Below are 17,421 nucleotides of genomic sequence, written 5' to 3'. Positions count from 1 at the left end.
ATTAATTTTTTTCCTTTACGATCCACAATCTGCTCTTTGAAATGTGCCATATGTTCAAAGCAATTCAGGGATGACAACCGTCAGAATTACAAGAATAAAAAATAGCCTAAACGAGACAGATTTACTGCTGTGGAGATTTGTTGGAAAATAACACCTGAAATGCTTCAACGTATTACTCCTTCTCTACTTTAAAATCGCATCATATCTAGAGTATAATCCTTGATTTTTTTTTAAAAATCAGTAAAAGAATAGTGATAAAAAAGAGAATTTAATAATGATTTCATGTTACATCAAGCTGCTGAAATATACATTTCTCATTTCTCTTTGGAAAGGAATTCAAATTATATTAGATTGTAAAATATTTGTTTTAATCTTGTGTAAAATAACAACTCCAAACAATAGAGACTGCCCTATTGAAAACTGATAAAAATTCATTGAAAGCTGACTGGTATCAATGCAGTGATAAACCATAGTCCTGGCAAATTTTGTTCTTACAGCTTTTGAAGGATAGATTAATCTGTCTGAAGCCTCCAATAAAAAACACATGCTGTAAAGCCACTACTTACATTGACTATTCATTTTGTTTCAGTCTATTTATTAATCCTGTCTCCTTTATTTCTGCTCCTCGATGAGAAGGATTCTTCATTCGTTTATAAAATTAAATTTAATAGAATGTGATAAAGGGAACTCTTTGGCAATTATGATGTCTGCACTCTGCTAGAGATGGAAATGAAGATGGGGACAGGGAAGGGAATTCTAATAGGCACCATGATATATACAATGAACGTCAAGATGTCCTCCGAGAAAAAGACTTGTCAGGATAATCAGGTTTTCCATATCCACGTAAAGACAGTAACATAGGCTCTAACCTTGTAAAGATGCTGCTGCTGCTCTTCTGACATCATCAGGTCATGGCTGTCCATCACTATGGATTCCATGTCAATCAGCCAATCCCACAGCCCCTGGTATTCTGATTCAAAGTCCAAAAGGCTGGAAAGTAGAATTAAAAATGCATTATGCATTATATAAATAAAATATATATTCCTGAATGAATACTGACTGGAAAACGTAATTACTTGTTATAGAGAAAATTTTAAGTAGAGAGCACAAGATGACTAATAAAATAAGGTAATAATCCAATTGAGAGAGAAAAAAAAACCTAAATTTCAGATTATTAGATAACAGCACAAATAGTATTTTGTTACTGTTTCAATATAAAAGAAAGAAACAGAACAAAATAAATTCTGAAGAAATATTGACAAAGTCATTCAATGCCTATTTCACATTTTAGCCACCCTAACATTCCTCATTTAATTTTAGTCTTCAGCATCATTTCAATGAACTGATGAATATTAGGTACATAAGAAGCACAGCGGCATGAAAGCAAACCTGCAGCCAGTGGTTTTATAAGAAGATGAAAGTATACCAAACGTACATTTCAGTTGGGCATGAGTGAGTATGGCAAAGCACTCAAAAGGCTAGATGCAGCACTAGACAGGTGTTCCCCATAGACATGTCCAATGCAAAGGTGAGGCCAAAAAGTCAAAACATAAAATTCTCAAAAACACAGTAATCGTTAAAATTCAGAGGAGTTCATTAGATTTCAGCTAAATAAATCATTAGAATGAGAAGCTTAGAGGGATTAAAGCCATGTTCTATTCAAAGCCAAGTCCCTGAGTTAAGCAAAGTCTTGAGTTTACAACTCAGATCCAGCTCTCTGAAGAATGTGATAATTGTGAAAAGTTCATACAGCAATAAGATAATGCACAATTCCCAAAATTTATCCAAACATAATTCATAACACTAATGTTTATGTACACTGAATGTTCTTTTACACAAGTCAATTCTTGTGTTCTGCTTATTTTGAAATGATGCAACTCAATGACAGTTAGTGGAGAGAAAACATTTCCTGGAGGATCATTTATTGCCACATTCGGATGGGATCCAAAATCTAGCTCAATAAAAGTAGAGTTGGCTTAGCAGGAGATAAAGAACTTCTATTCTGCACCTCTACAATGGGATTTTTTTTTAGTACAACTTCGATGTTTTCAAAAAAATATTTCTCTAAAATTTTACATCAATAAATAATTATTGACAATTGAAAATTTGAATTTTATAGTTTGTATTTAAATTCTAACCAATTAAATGAAAGCATAATACTGGATTTATTGAGTCATTTATCTTTTTTTAAAATACAGACAATAAACATTTTTTTTGTAATTTCTGAATGAATTGTTTACTTCAAATATTTTATAAACCGTATATTAGTTTCATGCATGTAGCTTAACCACATACATTAAAAAAAATACATGACCCTTTTATAGTACACAGTAAAATTGAATAAATTCAAATGATTTTGCTTGGTTAATATATATTCTAATATAATGTAAATTAATGATAATTTGAAAATAATTTTTATAAAGAAAGGTAGGTAATTGAAATCAAATCTCAAAACAGAAATCATGTGACACTATTTTTAAAAATATGCTCTTTCATGGAAAAAGGGTTGAGTATTTGAGCCAGATGATTTTGAACATATAATTGAAAAGCAGCTGAAATTAGTTTGAGAACTGAAGAGAGTGAAGGAAGGATTTAAAGTGTCCTCTCCCTTGATTAGGATTCATTGACTAGACTTAACTGTGACGGAGAGTGCAGTGTGTTAGTGACCTGTCACTGACTTGCACTCACAATTAGGAATGGCCAAGGTGATGGAAGGAAAATATAATTCCCTTCTTTGCAAGTTCCAACCAAACTATTTAGTTGATCAGCGAATACACTGAGAAAATTACTCTACCATAAGAGAGGAAAAAAATTTAGTATCCTTGCTCACCACATTTTCCTGTGACTAAATTAGGAAAAGTTGTGTCAGCTGCTAAGGAGTTGGCCAACTCTTGACTGAGGAATTGTGTAATAGATAAATGGTCCAATGCTCCAGAGTATTCCTTTAAAGGCTGAGGTGCAGCAGCTGGGTGCTCTAATTTTGCTTCCTTAATGATCCATTGTCACCTTCTCTTTTGAGGATCCTCAGTTGGATAGTGTGAAATGTGGATTCTTTTGAATATGTAATCATTATAACTATATTTTTGTACAACCTTATCCTACTTGCCTTCAACTTTGATTAATCCTGTTCCACTTTCAGTGGAAGGACTCAGGATACATCCACAAAAATATCTCATTCCATTAAAAATCTTCCATGACAGTGGAACAGTCCCAAAGTACAAATAAAAGAGCATCAGGTTAAGGCCAGTGAACTTGATTTCAGTGGTTGGAAAATTGCTGGAGGGATGGGATTTTCTGGTATTTGGACAGTCAGGACTGATTGGAGATAGTCTGATGAGATTAATACAAACTACCTAATTTAAAACTCATTTCAGACAGTCCATGCTTTGGATGAGACCATTCTCTCTCAGGGATCCAACACCACTAGTCAAAGATGAGCATGCAGTTTGTGTCCATTGTCCCAACTAAAATGTATTTTAATTATCTTCACTAAACCAAAATTTCTAGTTGTGAACTTATTTTCATTTTGTGGGAATTTGCACTGTACATAATTGAAGACCAAGATCTTTATCCAACAAGTGACCACACTTCAAAAGCACTAAAATAGCTGTAAAATGTTTTTGGACATCCAGAAATTCTTACAAGCTATATATAAAAATTCTTATTTTACAACTCCTGCCTTCCAAAGTATTAAAACATCAAACACCATAAAATGTAATGGAACACCTGTACAACAAAGATGCAGACATCAGGATGCACTTTATTGGCCACATTTTGGGATTCAACACCATCATCCCCTCAAAATTGATCAGCAAATTCAAGTCCTGGGACTCAACAGCCATTGTGATTGAATCCTGGATTTCCTCACCACCAGACCACAATCAGTGAGGATCAGTAAAAACACCTCCTCCACAATCTCCATCAATACCAGAGCACCACACGGCTGCATTCTTTGCTCCCTGCTCTACTTGCTATGACTGTGTGGCTCAGTACAACAACAACATCTTCTACAAATTCACTGACGCTACCACAGTCGTGGGTTGCATAAAAAGGAGTGCTGAGTCAGCATACAGGAGGGAGACTGAAAACTTGGTTGAATGGTGTACTGAAAACAACCTCACAATCAATGTCACCAAAACCAAGAGGCTGATTGTGGATGTCATCTTGAAGAAAGCACAACAGTACTTCCTCTGAAATTTATGGAGGTTTGATATGACATCAAAAACTTTGGCAAACTTCTGCTGATGTGCAGTGGAAAGTATGCTGATTGGCTGAATCATGGCCTGATATGGAGGCACCAAAACATTTGAGCAGAAGGCCCTGCAAAAGATGGTGGACACAGCCTAGTATGTCTCAGGCAAAACTCTCCCCACCATTGAGAAAATTGAGAGCACCAGCAATCATCAAGGAACCACACCACACAGGACACGTTTTGTTCTCGCTGCTGCCATCAGAAAAGAGGCAAAGCTGCCACAGACTCATACCACTATTCCTCCACCATCTAACTCCTCAACAACAGACTCAATCAGAGACTCATTTAAGGACTCTTACTTTGCGCATTATTTATTTCTGAATATGTATTTTTCTGTCTGTATTGTACAGTTTGTTTACATTTCTTTCTTTGTTTACATTTCTCTCTTTTCTTGAGTACAGTTGTTTTCATTTCTGCCTTGCCCACAGGGTTGTATGTCATGTCAGGTATGTACTCTGACAATAAATCCAAACTTTTAACTTTTTTTGTTGGCATAATCTAAAATCCTATAAACAATAGAAAACAACAAAAAAGAGGCACATGAGAGGAGAAAAGCTGTCCCCTTTGAACACATTTATGATGTTGCAACATTAACACTCGAGGAATTCTTTCTGTATATGTCCACTGAACATGTGATAGCGCATTTGTGTTTTCCTTTATTCTATTCATTAATGTCAGATCCTTCAGAAATACTTGGAACATGATTGGGTTTCACAACTTGTTTTTCCTTTTCCTGTTGTTGAAGCACATTAAATTAATAATCACTGAAGATGACATTGAAATTCTCAAAAGTATGCAAACAGCAGCAATTTTTGGATTATTAAGTGGCAGATTGAGTTTATTAAAATATATAAATTAAATAAAAGCTGCAAACAAGGGTAAACTTAACAGAATTCCATATTTATCAACAACAAATCATAAGTATGGGGTCCCAAAGCCAAGTTTGTCTTCATATCATCTGTTTTAACATCTTTGGTAAATTTTGATAATGAATTAGGACCTAATGAGATTGATGTATGTTAGTGAACAGTTAGGTACAATGTCACAATATTCACGAAATAATTAATCCTTTTAAACCTAGATTAAATAAGAGACTGTGTAATTTTGATACCTGTAAGAATCTACACGATTGACTCTCGACATTGCAGCAAATTCTTGTTTCCGTTTGTTGCTACTTGTATATTGTTCACTATAAAGCTTCAGTGACATCTGCTCCACAGCATCTCTTCTGGTTTCCAAGTTGATAAGCTGTATTTCTCCCTGGAAGCAGAGTGCATGTAACCAGTAAACATAAATAGTTTAGCATCCATCAAACAATTCAGGATTTTCTCTGCAATCTTAGTCTCCAAGCATGGGAGTTCAGATGCCATCCTTTGAGGCTCCTGCTAGCATGTAGGCTTTGTACCAATAAAAGGGCATAGCTCGATTTTTCACAAAGTGAGTAATGCATTCTCTCTCCCTTGTGTGCTATTCAACTGTACAATGTTACAGAATGCAGCCTCAAATTTAGCAAGATTCAAATAAAATGTAGTGCTCAGTGGGTTAACAATTAAAGTTGCTAACAATTTCTTGTCTCTCAGGTCAAGTCATGGCAAAGTGTGGGAGTGATTTTACAATGTTCAGTAGGCTGGTATTACAATACTATTCATTCAACTAAGTCACCAGAGTTTCAAGGGTTTAGATTACTTAATTCCATCAGCACAGCTCTGATTGTTGCAAATTATAGGCAGAAGCAAGTTACAACAATCACCTTGTAGCCCATGACAGATTTTATTCAGGTAATCCCAAGCACTTCCTCCATTATTAATATTTTACCTGCAATGTTTTCTATTCTGTTTCAATCTGTATTTTTAAAATCTGGCTTCAGACCAGAAACCTTTTCCCCGGAGCATTCATTAGCATTTTCAATTCAAACTGCATTTCATAACCTCTGTTCACTATGCAATTAATTTAGCCATATCCTAGGGTAATTCAGGACTTTTATCCCATGACATAGTTACAACTGTTTTTCAGTGCGAAGGCTAAACAAACCTCAGTTAAAATAATTAAGGCTAAACCCTTGTAAAAACTTATCTCTGGTTTACCTAAAATGTGAAAATGCTGCTGCTCAAACTTTCTCACACATTTTGGCCAGCTTTCAACTTATTTCTCACATTTGTGATATTTTGTGTCCTGATGTGTTTTTTTTTTGGATTTGCTCTCAATTGCTGAACATTCTTCCGACTGAAACAGTGAAGGGGCAGAGTTCCTTCCAGATAGCCGGCACAGTTGAATGAAAAATTCATGAAAATCATTTCAGCACAGGAAGTCACCATTCAGCCAATGAGTACTTTCAGTTTTTCAAGTTCATTATTATCTGATTGTAAATATACAACAAGACGAAACATCATTTCTCTATAACAGAGCACACGTGCATACACACATAATACACAGTACACTCACACATATATACAGATACACAGTATATACTGTATGCAGTGTAATATGTGTGTATATACTTCCCTTGCTCCACCCCTCATCCACATTCCATTTTTCTCTGTGAGTGTGAAAATGATCTTTTCTCATTTGCTATCCAATTTCTATTAAAAACAACGGTTGACTGTTTTTACCTCCCATCTGCACAGGGACATCTAGATCCTAACCACTGATGACTGCAGAGCTCGCAGACTTGCTCTCAAACTCTTTTGTTCCATAGAGAACAACCCCAGATATTACAATCTAACCTTTTAATGAACTCTCTCATTCATGAAACTTTCCAATAAACCTCTTCTGAATCCTTTCTATGACCCTTAGAACCTTCCCAAATTGTAGTGACCAGAAGTGGAAACAAATCTCCAGCCATGGCCTAACCATTATTTTACATAGTTTCATAAGAAACCTCCCTTCCTTTTTTTGCACTTTACATCTCCATGAATAATTCCCAGGATCCCATGTGCTTTCTTAACTGCCTATCCCAAGATGTTCTGCCACTATCAGACTCATCCTTCTGTTCCTGTGCAACTGTGCCATTTAGTCAATATTGTCTTTCTAAATTCTCTCTTCCAAAATGTTTCAATTCATACTTTTCTGAATTAAATTTCACTATTATTTGCCTACCCCCTTTTGCTAACCTAGTTATGTCAGCTTTCAGTCTATAACTCTCCTCTTCACTGTTTCCAAGTTTCTTGATTTCAAATATTATCTTTATTCATTGTGCGCTATTGGGTAGATATGATTCCCCACTTGCACCCTTCTCAATGTAAGCTTTCACAGCATATGTTTCAATATCATATTTCAAGAAAGGAAAATTATTTACTTTCACCAAGTACAAAGCTAATGTTTGTATTTTTAACCATACAGAAAAGAACTTAAACTTTATTTTTGCCGAGATTCAAATATATTAATTGATTATCTGATCAAGTAATTGGGGCAGACATAATCTCTGCCTCTTACTATGGGTGATTATACACAGTGTAAAAGAGACACCCAATTTAAATGGCTAGTGAATGGAATAAAATACTTAGGGATATGAATAGATAATAATTTTAAAAAACATATTTAAATTGAATTATAACCCCTTAAGAAAATTGATGAAGATTTAAAAAATGAATGGAACTACCTATAACTTTATTGGGAAGAGTTAATTGTATAAAAATGAATATTTTTCCTAGGTTACAACCATTGCCTAAATTTATTGCACAGTGATTTTTTTCAGGAATTGAATAAATATGTAAGAAAGTTTCTTTGGAAGGGCAAAATGTCGAGAATCTCATTAGAAAAATTAACTTGGAAATTTGAATTGGTGGTTTACAACTTCAAATTTTAAAAAATTATTATAAAGCAGCACAAATGAGATTTCTCTCTTCCTTCTTTGAAGAGGGAGAGAAAACAACGTAGATTAAGATGGAGATGGATAAAATGGGGGAGATAATGCCTGAAGATTTTGTGTATAAATGGAATAAGAGATTAATAATTGGAGATAGGGATGCTCCATTGTTGAAACATTAATAAATGGAACAAGGTAAATGTTGAAATGGCAATGAGGAATTATAAGATACCTAAAATACCACTGGCTCAAAATAGGCTTATTCCCTTTACAATGAGCAACCGACTTTTTAATACTTGGTCTACAAAGGAATTAGGAGAATAGTGGATGGTTTTGAAGTTTAATGTTATTTGATCAATTGAAAAATAAATATGGGATACAAAATAAGACAATATTTTTTATTATAAAATAAAAGCACATTTGTGGGATAAATTGGGACTAATGATGTTATTGCCTGAAAGGAATGAAATAGAAAGTTTGATTTGTAATAAATCTATTAAGGTTATTTCAGCTATGTAAATACTATTGCAAAATGGGTATACAAAAACAAGCAACCCATAGATCTAGACAGAGATGGGAAACTGATTTAAATATTAGTATTGGGGAGAAAAATTGGTTGGAACTATATCATAATAGTATGAAAATTACAATAAACTTTAAATATAGATTGGTTCAATATAATTTTTATATCAATTATATCTTATCCCACAGAAATTAAATTGACTGAAATCAGATTTATCAGATAAATGTTTTAGGAGTAATCAAGAGATAGGTACCTTTTTTTTAATTTACAGTCCACTTGGTCATGTCCAAAATTGAGACCGTTTTGGATGGAATTAGGAGTATTTTTAGAATGGGCCACTAAAGTTAAATTTCTTCAAGATCCAATGCTTTCCTTATTAAGTAATATATCTGAAACAAGGCCAAAACTTAAACTTAATATGTTTCAAAAGGAATTTGTGAGAATTGCATGAGTAGTTGCAAGAAAATGTATAGCAATGACATGGAAATCAGATTTGCATTTGGGAATGGATAGATGGCATATGGAAATACATAGTTGTATACCTCTTGAGAAAGTTGCATATAATTTAAGAAATAAACATGATATTTTCTTTAAAATTTGGTGCCCATATTTACATATTGTAGGTATTACATTATAAAAATTATCCACTAAACCTCAAAGAACCTTATCAACTCCTTGGAATTAGTATATGTTTAATTTTGTAAAGGCAAAATTTGATTGAATGCATTGAAACTTTAGTAACTAGTTGGGTTTCTTTCCTCTTCTTTCTCTTGTACCTTTTTCTTTTTTTTCTTTTTTTTACATTCTTTGGGACTATTATTATTTGGGAGAAGAAGTGGGAGGGATGGGGGGCAATGTATTACTGATTTGAGATGTATGAGGGATATTTTCTGCTTCGAGATATTAATGCATGTATGGAAATTTAAATAAAATATTCAAAAAAAAGTAATTGGGGCAGGAAAATTTGAATGACATGAATCTCTCAAATTAAAGACTTAAATGTAAAATTTTATATTGTTACAGCCCAGGTTTTGACTTTAAACTTTTCCTTTCTGGTTACACTTGAAAATCAGATCTCATAATTTTATGCCAGTTAGGAATTAAATATTTTTCAGCTAGTGGGATAAAATGCTGAAAATACTCAATGAAGTTCTCTCCACTTGCTCAATTGTGTTACTATACCATTACTTCATACACTCATCATTATCTGAATCAGTTGTGCTTCATAGCATCCTATTCATTGCACTGAAAATTTACTCCCTCCACTCCCTAAAGGTTGACACACATTAAGTCGGTAGTAAGGAAGCCAATCACTTTGATAGGACTAGAGTATAGAAGCAAAGATGTAACCTTGAGGCTTTAAAGGGTCTTTGTCGGACCACATTTGGAGAATTATGAGTAGTTTTGGGCCCCGTATCTAAGGAAGGATGTGCTGGCATTGGAGAGCATCCAGAAAAGGCTTACAAGAATGATTCTGGGATGAGAGGATCAACATATGAGGAATGTTTGATGGATCTGGGCCTGCACTTGGTTGAGTTTAGAAAATTGTGGGGAGATGAGTGCCATTGAAACCAGGAGTGCAGTGCTAATTTTTTCAGTGCCAGAGCTCACCAAAAACAATCAAATATCCTCATGTTATTAGTGGTATTTTTTCTTCCACTAGCTACCACCCCTTCTCCCAGACCCCACCCGATTCCACAAATTCCCCTGTATTCAGAATCAGAATCAGAGCAAATGTAATAGAGGGGCATGAGGATAACTGGCATGGGGGAGGAGGAATACATCAAAATAAACAGCCACAAGGAGGTCTCGTGAGACCTGGCCTTGGTGACCACCATGTTGTATTTGCCGTTGTATAAATGAGAGCGAATGGCAGAATGAGGAAGGAGGACGAGTGTAGCGGCTGTGGAAGAAACAGGTTCTTGTATTCTCAGAATAGTGCTCAGGGTGGGGGTAGGGGAGGCCATGACAATCCTGCTTGTATTTGATATGCGGCTGCTGTTAAATCCCCACTAGTTAAAATTCCCCACTTGTTTATTTTACCTTTCTTTTTCACAGAGGTGCTGGAGCAGTGCTATGTGAGCTTAGGCAGCAATACACCCCTGATTGAAACCTACCAAATAGTGAAAGGCTTGGAGTGGGCATGCAGTGCGTGTTTCCAGTCATGGGGAAGTCTAGGACGAGAGAGCACAGCCTCACAACAAAAAGACATCCCTTTAGAACAGAGAAGATGAGCAATTTCCTCAGCCAGAGGTGTGAATATGTGAAATTTGGTGCCACAGATGGCTGTGAAGGCCAAAAAAATGGGTATATTTAAAGTAAAGGTTGATAGGTTCATGATTAGTAAGGGTGTCAAAGGTTATGGGGAGAAGGCAGTATAATGGGGTTGAGAGAAAACAAATATCAGCCATGATTCAAATGCTGCAGCAGACTCAATGGGCTGAATAGCCTAATTCACTTACCCTATCTTAGTCACTACCAATGTACTGTTGCTGCAGTTTGGGTCATCTGCACGATGCACTATTGCAACTAACCTCTAACATGGTTATAACTTCAAAGATGGGTAGACACAAAAGACACAGAAGAATGCCATGTCCTGCACATTCTGCTCCAAGTCATCTAGAATTGAACATCATTTATGTTCTTCCTTTATTATTGAGTTAAAGTCCTTGATCTTCCTACTTAGGACCATAGAAAATCATAGAACAATATAGCACAGTAATGGGTTCTTCACCCCTTCTAGTAGGTGCTAAATTGTTATTCTTCCTATTCCCACTGACTTGCACTCAGTCCATATTCCTCCATATCCTTTCCATCCATGTATCTGTCCAAATTTTTGTTAAATATTAAAATTGAGCCCACATTCACCACTTCACCTGGCAGTTGTGCCACACTCCCATTACTCTCTGTGTGAAGAAATTCTACCTAATGTTCCCCTCAAACTTTTCCCATTTCAGCCTTAGCCCACGTCCTCCAATTTGTATCTCAGCTAACCTCAGTGGAAAAAGCCTACTTGCATTTAATCTATCAATATCCCTCATAATTTTGTATACCTCTATCAAATCTCCCCTCATTTTATGCTCAAGGGAATAAAGTCCTAACCTGTTAAATCTTTTCCTGTAACTCAGTACTTGATGTCCGGGCAATATCCTAGGAAATCTTCTCTGTACTCTTTAAATTTTATTGATATCTTTCCTGTAGTTAGGTGACCAAAACTGCACACCATATTCCAAATGTGACCTCACCAATGTCTTATACGATTTTCACCATAATATACCAACTCCTATGCTCAATACTTTGATTTTTGAAGGCCAATGTGCCAATCCTATCTACCTGTGAAAACACTTCCAGGAAACTATTTATCTGTATTCCCAGATCCCTCTGCTCTACAGCACTCCTCAGTGCCCTACCATTTACCATGTAGGTCCTACCTTTGTTTGACCTTCAAAAATGCCACACCTCACACTTGTCTGCATTAACTTACATCTGCCATTTTGCAACCCATTTTTCCAGCTGGTGCAGATCCCTCTGTAAGTTTTGAAAGTTTTCCTCACTGTCCATTATACCTCTAATCTTTGAGTCATCACTTACGTGGGATATACAAGTATTCTCATCACATGGGTAGTAGTATCATCGAGAGAAAGGCCCTTCAGCCTCCTATGTCCATGCCAACCATCAAATGCCCATCGATAATAATTACATTTGCCAGTACATGGTCTCCAGCCTTTTATGCCTTGGCAATTCAAATGTTTGACAAGATTCTTCTTCAATGTAATGTAATGTAATTCCCTTCCTCCACCAACCACTTAGGCAATGTGATTTCAAACACCTTCTGGATGAAAAAGTTTTCTCATCCCTTTGAAATTTTTTCCCCTTACCCTAAGATTATACATTTTTGTTTTGGTTACCTCAGCAATCAGGAATTTTTTTCCCCCCAAACTACCCAATTTATGGCCTTCATTATTTTGACCCCTTATTTAGATTCCCTTTTTGCCTCTGTGCTCCAAGGAGAACAAATTCAGTCTATTCATCCCAGGCAACATCCCAGTGATTCTGTTCTGCATCCTTTTCAGGACCATTGCATCCTTCCTTCTTGCACCACAAACAGAACTGCACACAATAGTCTTGCTGTGATTTGTCCAATGTTTTATAAAAATGATTTATAATTTCCCTGCTCCTTTACTGTTTGTCCAGCTAATGAAGGCAACTACCTCGTATGCTGGCACAAATACCACTGAATGAAAACTCCTGCAAAAGGTGGTGGACACAGTCCAGGACATCACAGGCAAAACTCTTCCCACCATCAAGAATATCTACATGGTACCAAAAAAAAGCAGCAATCATCAAGGATCAACACCACCCAGGACATCCTCTGTGATCCCTGCTGTCATCAGGAAAGAAGTATAGGGGCCACAAGGTTCGTACCACCAGGTTCACAAACAGCTGCTACCCCTTTGCCATCAGACCCCTTAGCAACAAGCTCTGAGACTCATTTAAGGACTCTTACTTTGCACATTATTTATTACTGAAAATGTATTTTAATTTCCGTATTGCAGAGTTTGTTGATATTTTTCTCATTTCTTCAGTACAGTTGTTTGAACTACTGAGGAGTAGAAATTCTGCCTGGCCCAGAGGAAAAAAGAATCTCAAGGTTATATGTACTCTGACAATAAATTTTGACTTTGTATTTCTTCTTCATCACTTTTTATATCTGTGCTCACACAGATTTGGACATGAAGCTCCTTCATTCCTTAGTATTCCCTAGGGCCCTGTGTGTGTTCTATTCCTTCTCCCAAAACACCACCCTTATCAGGATTAAATTCTATCTGCTGTTGCTCTGACACTGCCTACCATTGGTCACAGTTTTCCAGTCACATAAACAATATTCTATCATCACCCTCTGTCTCTTATTACTAAGTCAATATTGGATTTAATTTGCCACTTGCCTTGGATCTCATAAATTCTAACTTTATGGACCGTTTTCCATGTTGGACCTTGTCAAAAGTCACCTTAAAGTTCATTTAAACCACAATAACCACACTATTATTTTCACCACACCGCATCAGCATTTCAGCCAAATGGATCTCCACCTTCATGAGATTTTTTTCCCTAAAAAGCCAGATACTTCAAGGTTGTATACTATAGCATTCTCGTACAAAATTAGAACTTACTCTTATGTGCTGTCCTTGTCAGCAAAACCTGCATTCCAATATTAGGAAAAAAAGTAATCAGAAAATGCATTCTCCTTTGTCAATGCCAATCTTCTCTCTGTTACTGAGCATCCTCATGTATTTCACAAGACAATTGTGTCATCTTGGTCATGCTGCGTAAGGGCACAAATTTGAGGAATTGAATGGAATGAAGAATTGTATGCAATTACAAGTAATTCCATTGAAATCTCAAGATCCTTAGTCACTCCCTGACTGTCCTCCCAAAAAGCAGCTTATTACTCCCATGCTCCCTCCTCATCATCCATTTCCAGCATCACAAACTCTCCAGCTGCTAGGAATGTTTGTAAAATAGCTGTATAACAAGCAATAGATTTACCTTCACCTTCTTGTACTTCTCAAGAATTTAGCACAGTGCCTTCATAAAATTGCATGTGCGATTGAGGACTCCTTAGACCACTGAGGAGACTAACAACTTTCAGATTCTTTGCTTGAATGCCATCGGTTGCTCTCTAGCTAAAAATGTTCTTGGTCTTAGCAGAAAGACACTGTTACCACTCTAATGCAATCATGTGATGCATATAGCAAAATATTGCTGCTGTATCAAACACCAACTTGCAATGAACCTTGCACATGAAAATTCATGGTGAAAATGACCTTTGTCAGCATTGTCATGAAGGAGCAAAGGGATTATTTCTGTGCTGTATATCTTCTAGTCTATTCACTACCACTTGCCTGGTAGTTATCAAGTGTAATACCCCTCTGAGCAGGAGTGGAATCCTCATGGGCACTCTTCCTCTGTCAAGTGGATCGATGAAATTATTCTCCTAACACTTGTTGTGAATTGGACCACAGTGGAGAACCCTTCTCCCCCTCGTCCTTCTCTGCATCCCTTCTTCTTGCAGCAGTTCCTCTTTATCATATTCCCCAACAAAAAGAACAGGCACCAAAGCCACCCCTCCCTCCTTCTCTCCCATATTGGTCAGAAATAGTTTGAAGTTCAAGTGCAAGTCCATTACTCAGACTTCTCAGAATCCATTATTTGAAAACTGAACTTCAATAAATCTATATATGCAACTTCCCTTCCAATCAATCGAAGAACTTTTAGCACCCAATGATCCTTTCAATCAATTCATTAGGAAGAGAGACAGGAGGAGGTCGCTTTGTCTCATGCAAGCCTAATGCACGGAATTATGGCAGAATTACTGAGGTTTATTGAGGCAATTATGGGTTCCAAACTGCAATCCATATGAATTGGCATTAAGATCTGCACAAGGTATGCACATGTGGCCAGATTGGTGAAAGGGGTGGACACCAGAAGCCATGATAAAAGAAGCATATTCTCCTAACACTAGAAACTCAAGGCAAATTGGGATACATAGCCACCAAATAATGTGAGTTGAACAGGGCAGATATGAGACTGAAATCAATGTCTGCTATTGAGTAAATGCAAAGTAAAATATATTTATTCCTCAACATCACTACTTACTCCATTTTCAACACAATGAACAAGTGATACTTTTCAACTTCCTTACTTTTCCATTCCATTTAAAAGTTACTGAGTGCTCTGATATACAGAACATGTATCCAAGATGTAAATCCATGCTCAACTAACGAGTTTGAAAAATTCAGTCCAAAAGAATGGCTATCCAAAGTGAATGATGTCCCAATGAACTGCTAAGAAATATACAAGTGATTCTGTAGGCATCAAAGTTCCTGCTTCAAAGTGAATTGCATACAGAAAAAGAAAGAAAAACGCACATCACATATGGGTCACATCCACTACACTGAGATCCCTGCTTTCTGGGGTTGGCATAAAACTAACACAGTGCATTGATGCAGAATAAAATCAATCTTAAGTTCAACAGTTTGATGAATATTTACGTCTGTCTCCAGAGTTTTAGGTTCAGATTTGAAATTTGCTGAATCATGTCATTTATTTTGTGTGTACGCCAACACCAATTTACTATCTGCAAGAAAGTTCCTGAACTGAAAGTCCCTTGTGGATTCTCTATTGGGTATTCTGTCAATCAGAAAAGGTATGTAAACTACTGACAGTACGAACCATTATCATTTACTATTCATACCCTGTTCTGTATGCTCACAGTGAATTTTCTGATTGCTGTAAGCTCTACATGTACTCTAGTGCTAGCATATGTAAACATCAATCATTCATACATCATTGAAGATTACAGTGATGTCAGTCAATTGTATAGTTAAGTATACTCTCATAAGATATGTCAATAATTACAAATATTCTGCTTGATATTAAAGAAATGGATTTTAAAAGTTTATGCCACAAGATAGAGGTGCATCCACCTTGCAAAATAAATGCAAAGAGAATACAGAATAAGAAATTACAATTTCAAAAATAAGCTTTTAAATTAAGTCAATGAAACTAAATATCTCATGGTTTATAAAGGCACACTTGCAATTTCTTTCCTGGGCATTGAAACAGACAGATGCTGTTCAAGAGTATTTTCCTACTCAAGTGTTTCGAATAAAACTGTAATAAATTTCTAACTGTTTTCAGCCTTTGTGCAGTTTGAAACAATAAATAATAAATCTTCAAGAATATTTTGAAGCTAACAGAAAAAATAATTTGAACAAAAACTCCCCAGGAGTTTAGCTAACAGGAAAGGATTATATCAGAAACAGATGGTCAGTGTAATATATATTTTTCAGAGAAAGATAAAAAAAATCAATGCCTCCAGTGCCAAGCATTAATAAACTCTTCAAGAATTTAAAAATTACAATCTGAATTTAATATATGCATTAGAAAAATATGCAAAAGATGATTGAGAAACAATATGGTTGTACATTGAATTCAAATTATGGAAAACTCATAACAACAGCCTCAATTGAGATATATGGAAGATTAAAGGCCATTGCTTTAGGCAGGTGTTACACAAGATTCCATTAATATATGTAATTAACACTGGCCTAAGCTTTAATGAACATGCAAACCTTAATTAGCAATGCATTAGACGACACATTAAAAAGCTGATAATAATGTCACAGCTAAAAATTTTAAACTGAGATGGTACTGAGAATAAAAATAAATTCTATTTCCCAAATTGCATCTGAAGTTTGCAACAAGATTTGTTATGGCTACTGACAGTGAATTCTGTTTTTTGAACATTTAGGAGGAATCCATAATGCTGTTCTGAATCAGTGTCACTCTTTATTAATTCATGATGTGACTGCACGATACATTGCATTGATGCTGAACAACGTTCATATAAAATTCAAGCACTTTGGTGTTTTGAAAATGTTTAAAACTTTATAGATAAACTACTTTTTAAAAAATGAAAAATTGGAACCATTGATGAAGTGCTCTCAGCAATGAATGACACTGCACCTTTTAACAAAACTATATCGTTTTACACATTAATGCTTGCACATTCTGGAAATCCACCAATGTTAGTGACAAACTTCTCCCTTCCACAATAGACTTAACTAGTCGCAAAATAAATTAACATCTATGGGAAAGGTGTATTATAACAAAGGGAGGGAAATTGATTTAAAATGTTCCAGTACATTAATAGGGATATTAATAGAAGGAAATTGATGTTAATATCTGGTAATAAAAGACAAAGATCTCTTGTGAAAGATTAGTGCAGAAATCTGGATAAACAGATGATCCACATTGACAGAGAAGAATGAGTAATGA

At 35.7% G+C, this 17,421-nt stretch overlaps 1 protein-coding gene across 7 annotated transcripts in view; it reads right to left on the bottom strand.

Moving 5' to 3' along the window:
• Window positions 1–17,421, bottom strand: part of akap6 (A kinase (PRKA) anchor protein 6) — a 427,053-nt gene that overhangs the window by 134,942 nt on the left and 274,690 nt on the right. For all 7 annotated transcript variants that reach the window (XR_011351260.1, XR_011351262.1, XM_069916733.1 and 4 more), the window contains 2 exons: window positions 5,364–5,512; window positions 870–990 (listed from right to left, as the gene is read on the bottom strand). Coding sequence is in view for 5 of the 7 variants with exons in the window: in XM_069916733.1 (XP_069772834.1) it covers window positions 870–990; window positions 5,364–5,512 (270 nt within the window). In the remaining 2 variants the exon portion in view is untranslated. The remainder of the gene's footprint in view (window positions 1–869; window positions 991–5,363; window positions 5,513–17,421) is intronic.

Source organism: Narcine bancroftii, chromosome 2 (assembly GCF_036971445.1).
Source record: "Narcine bancroftii isolate sNarBan1 chromosome 2, sNarBan1.hap1, whole genome shotgun sequence".
Lineage (NCBI taxonomy): Eukaryota > Metazoa > Chordata > Chondrichthyes > Torpediniformes > Narcinidae > Narcine > Narcine bancroftii.
Note: the sequence above shows the minus strand (reverse complement) of the source record. Positions and strands in the feature narration are given on the sequence as shown.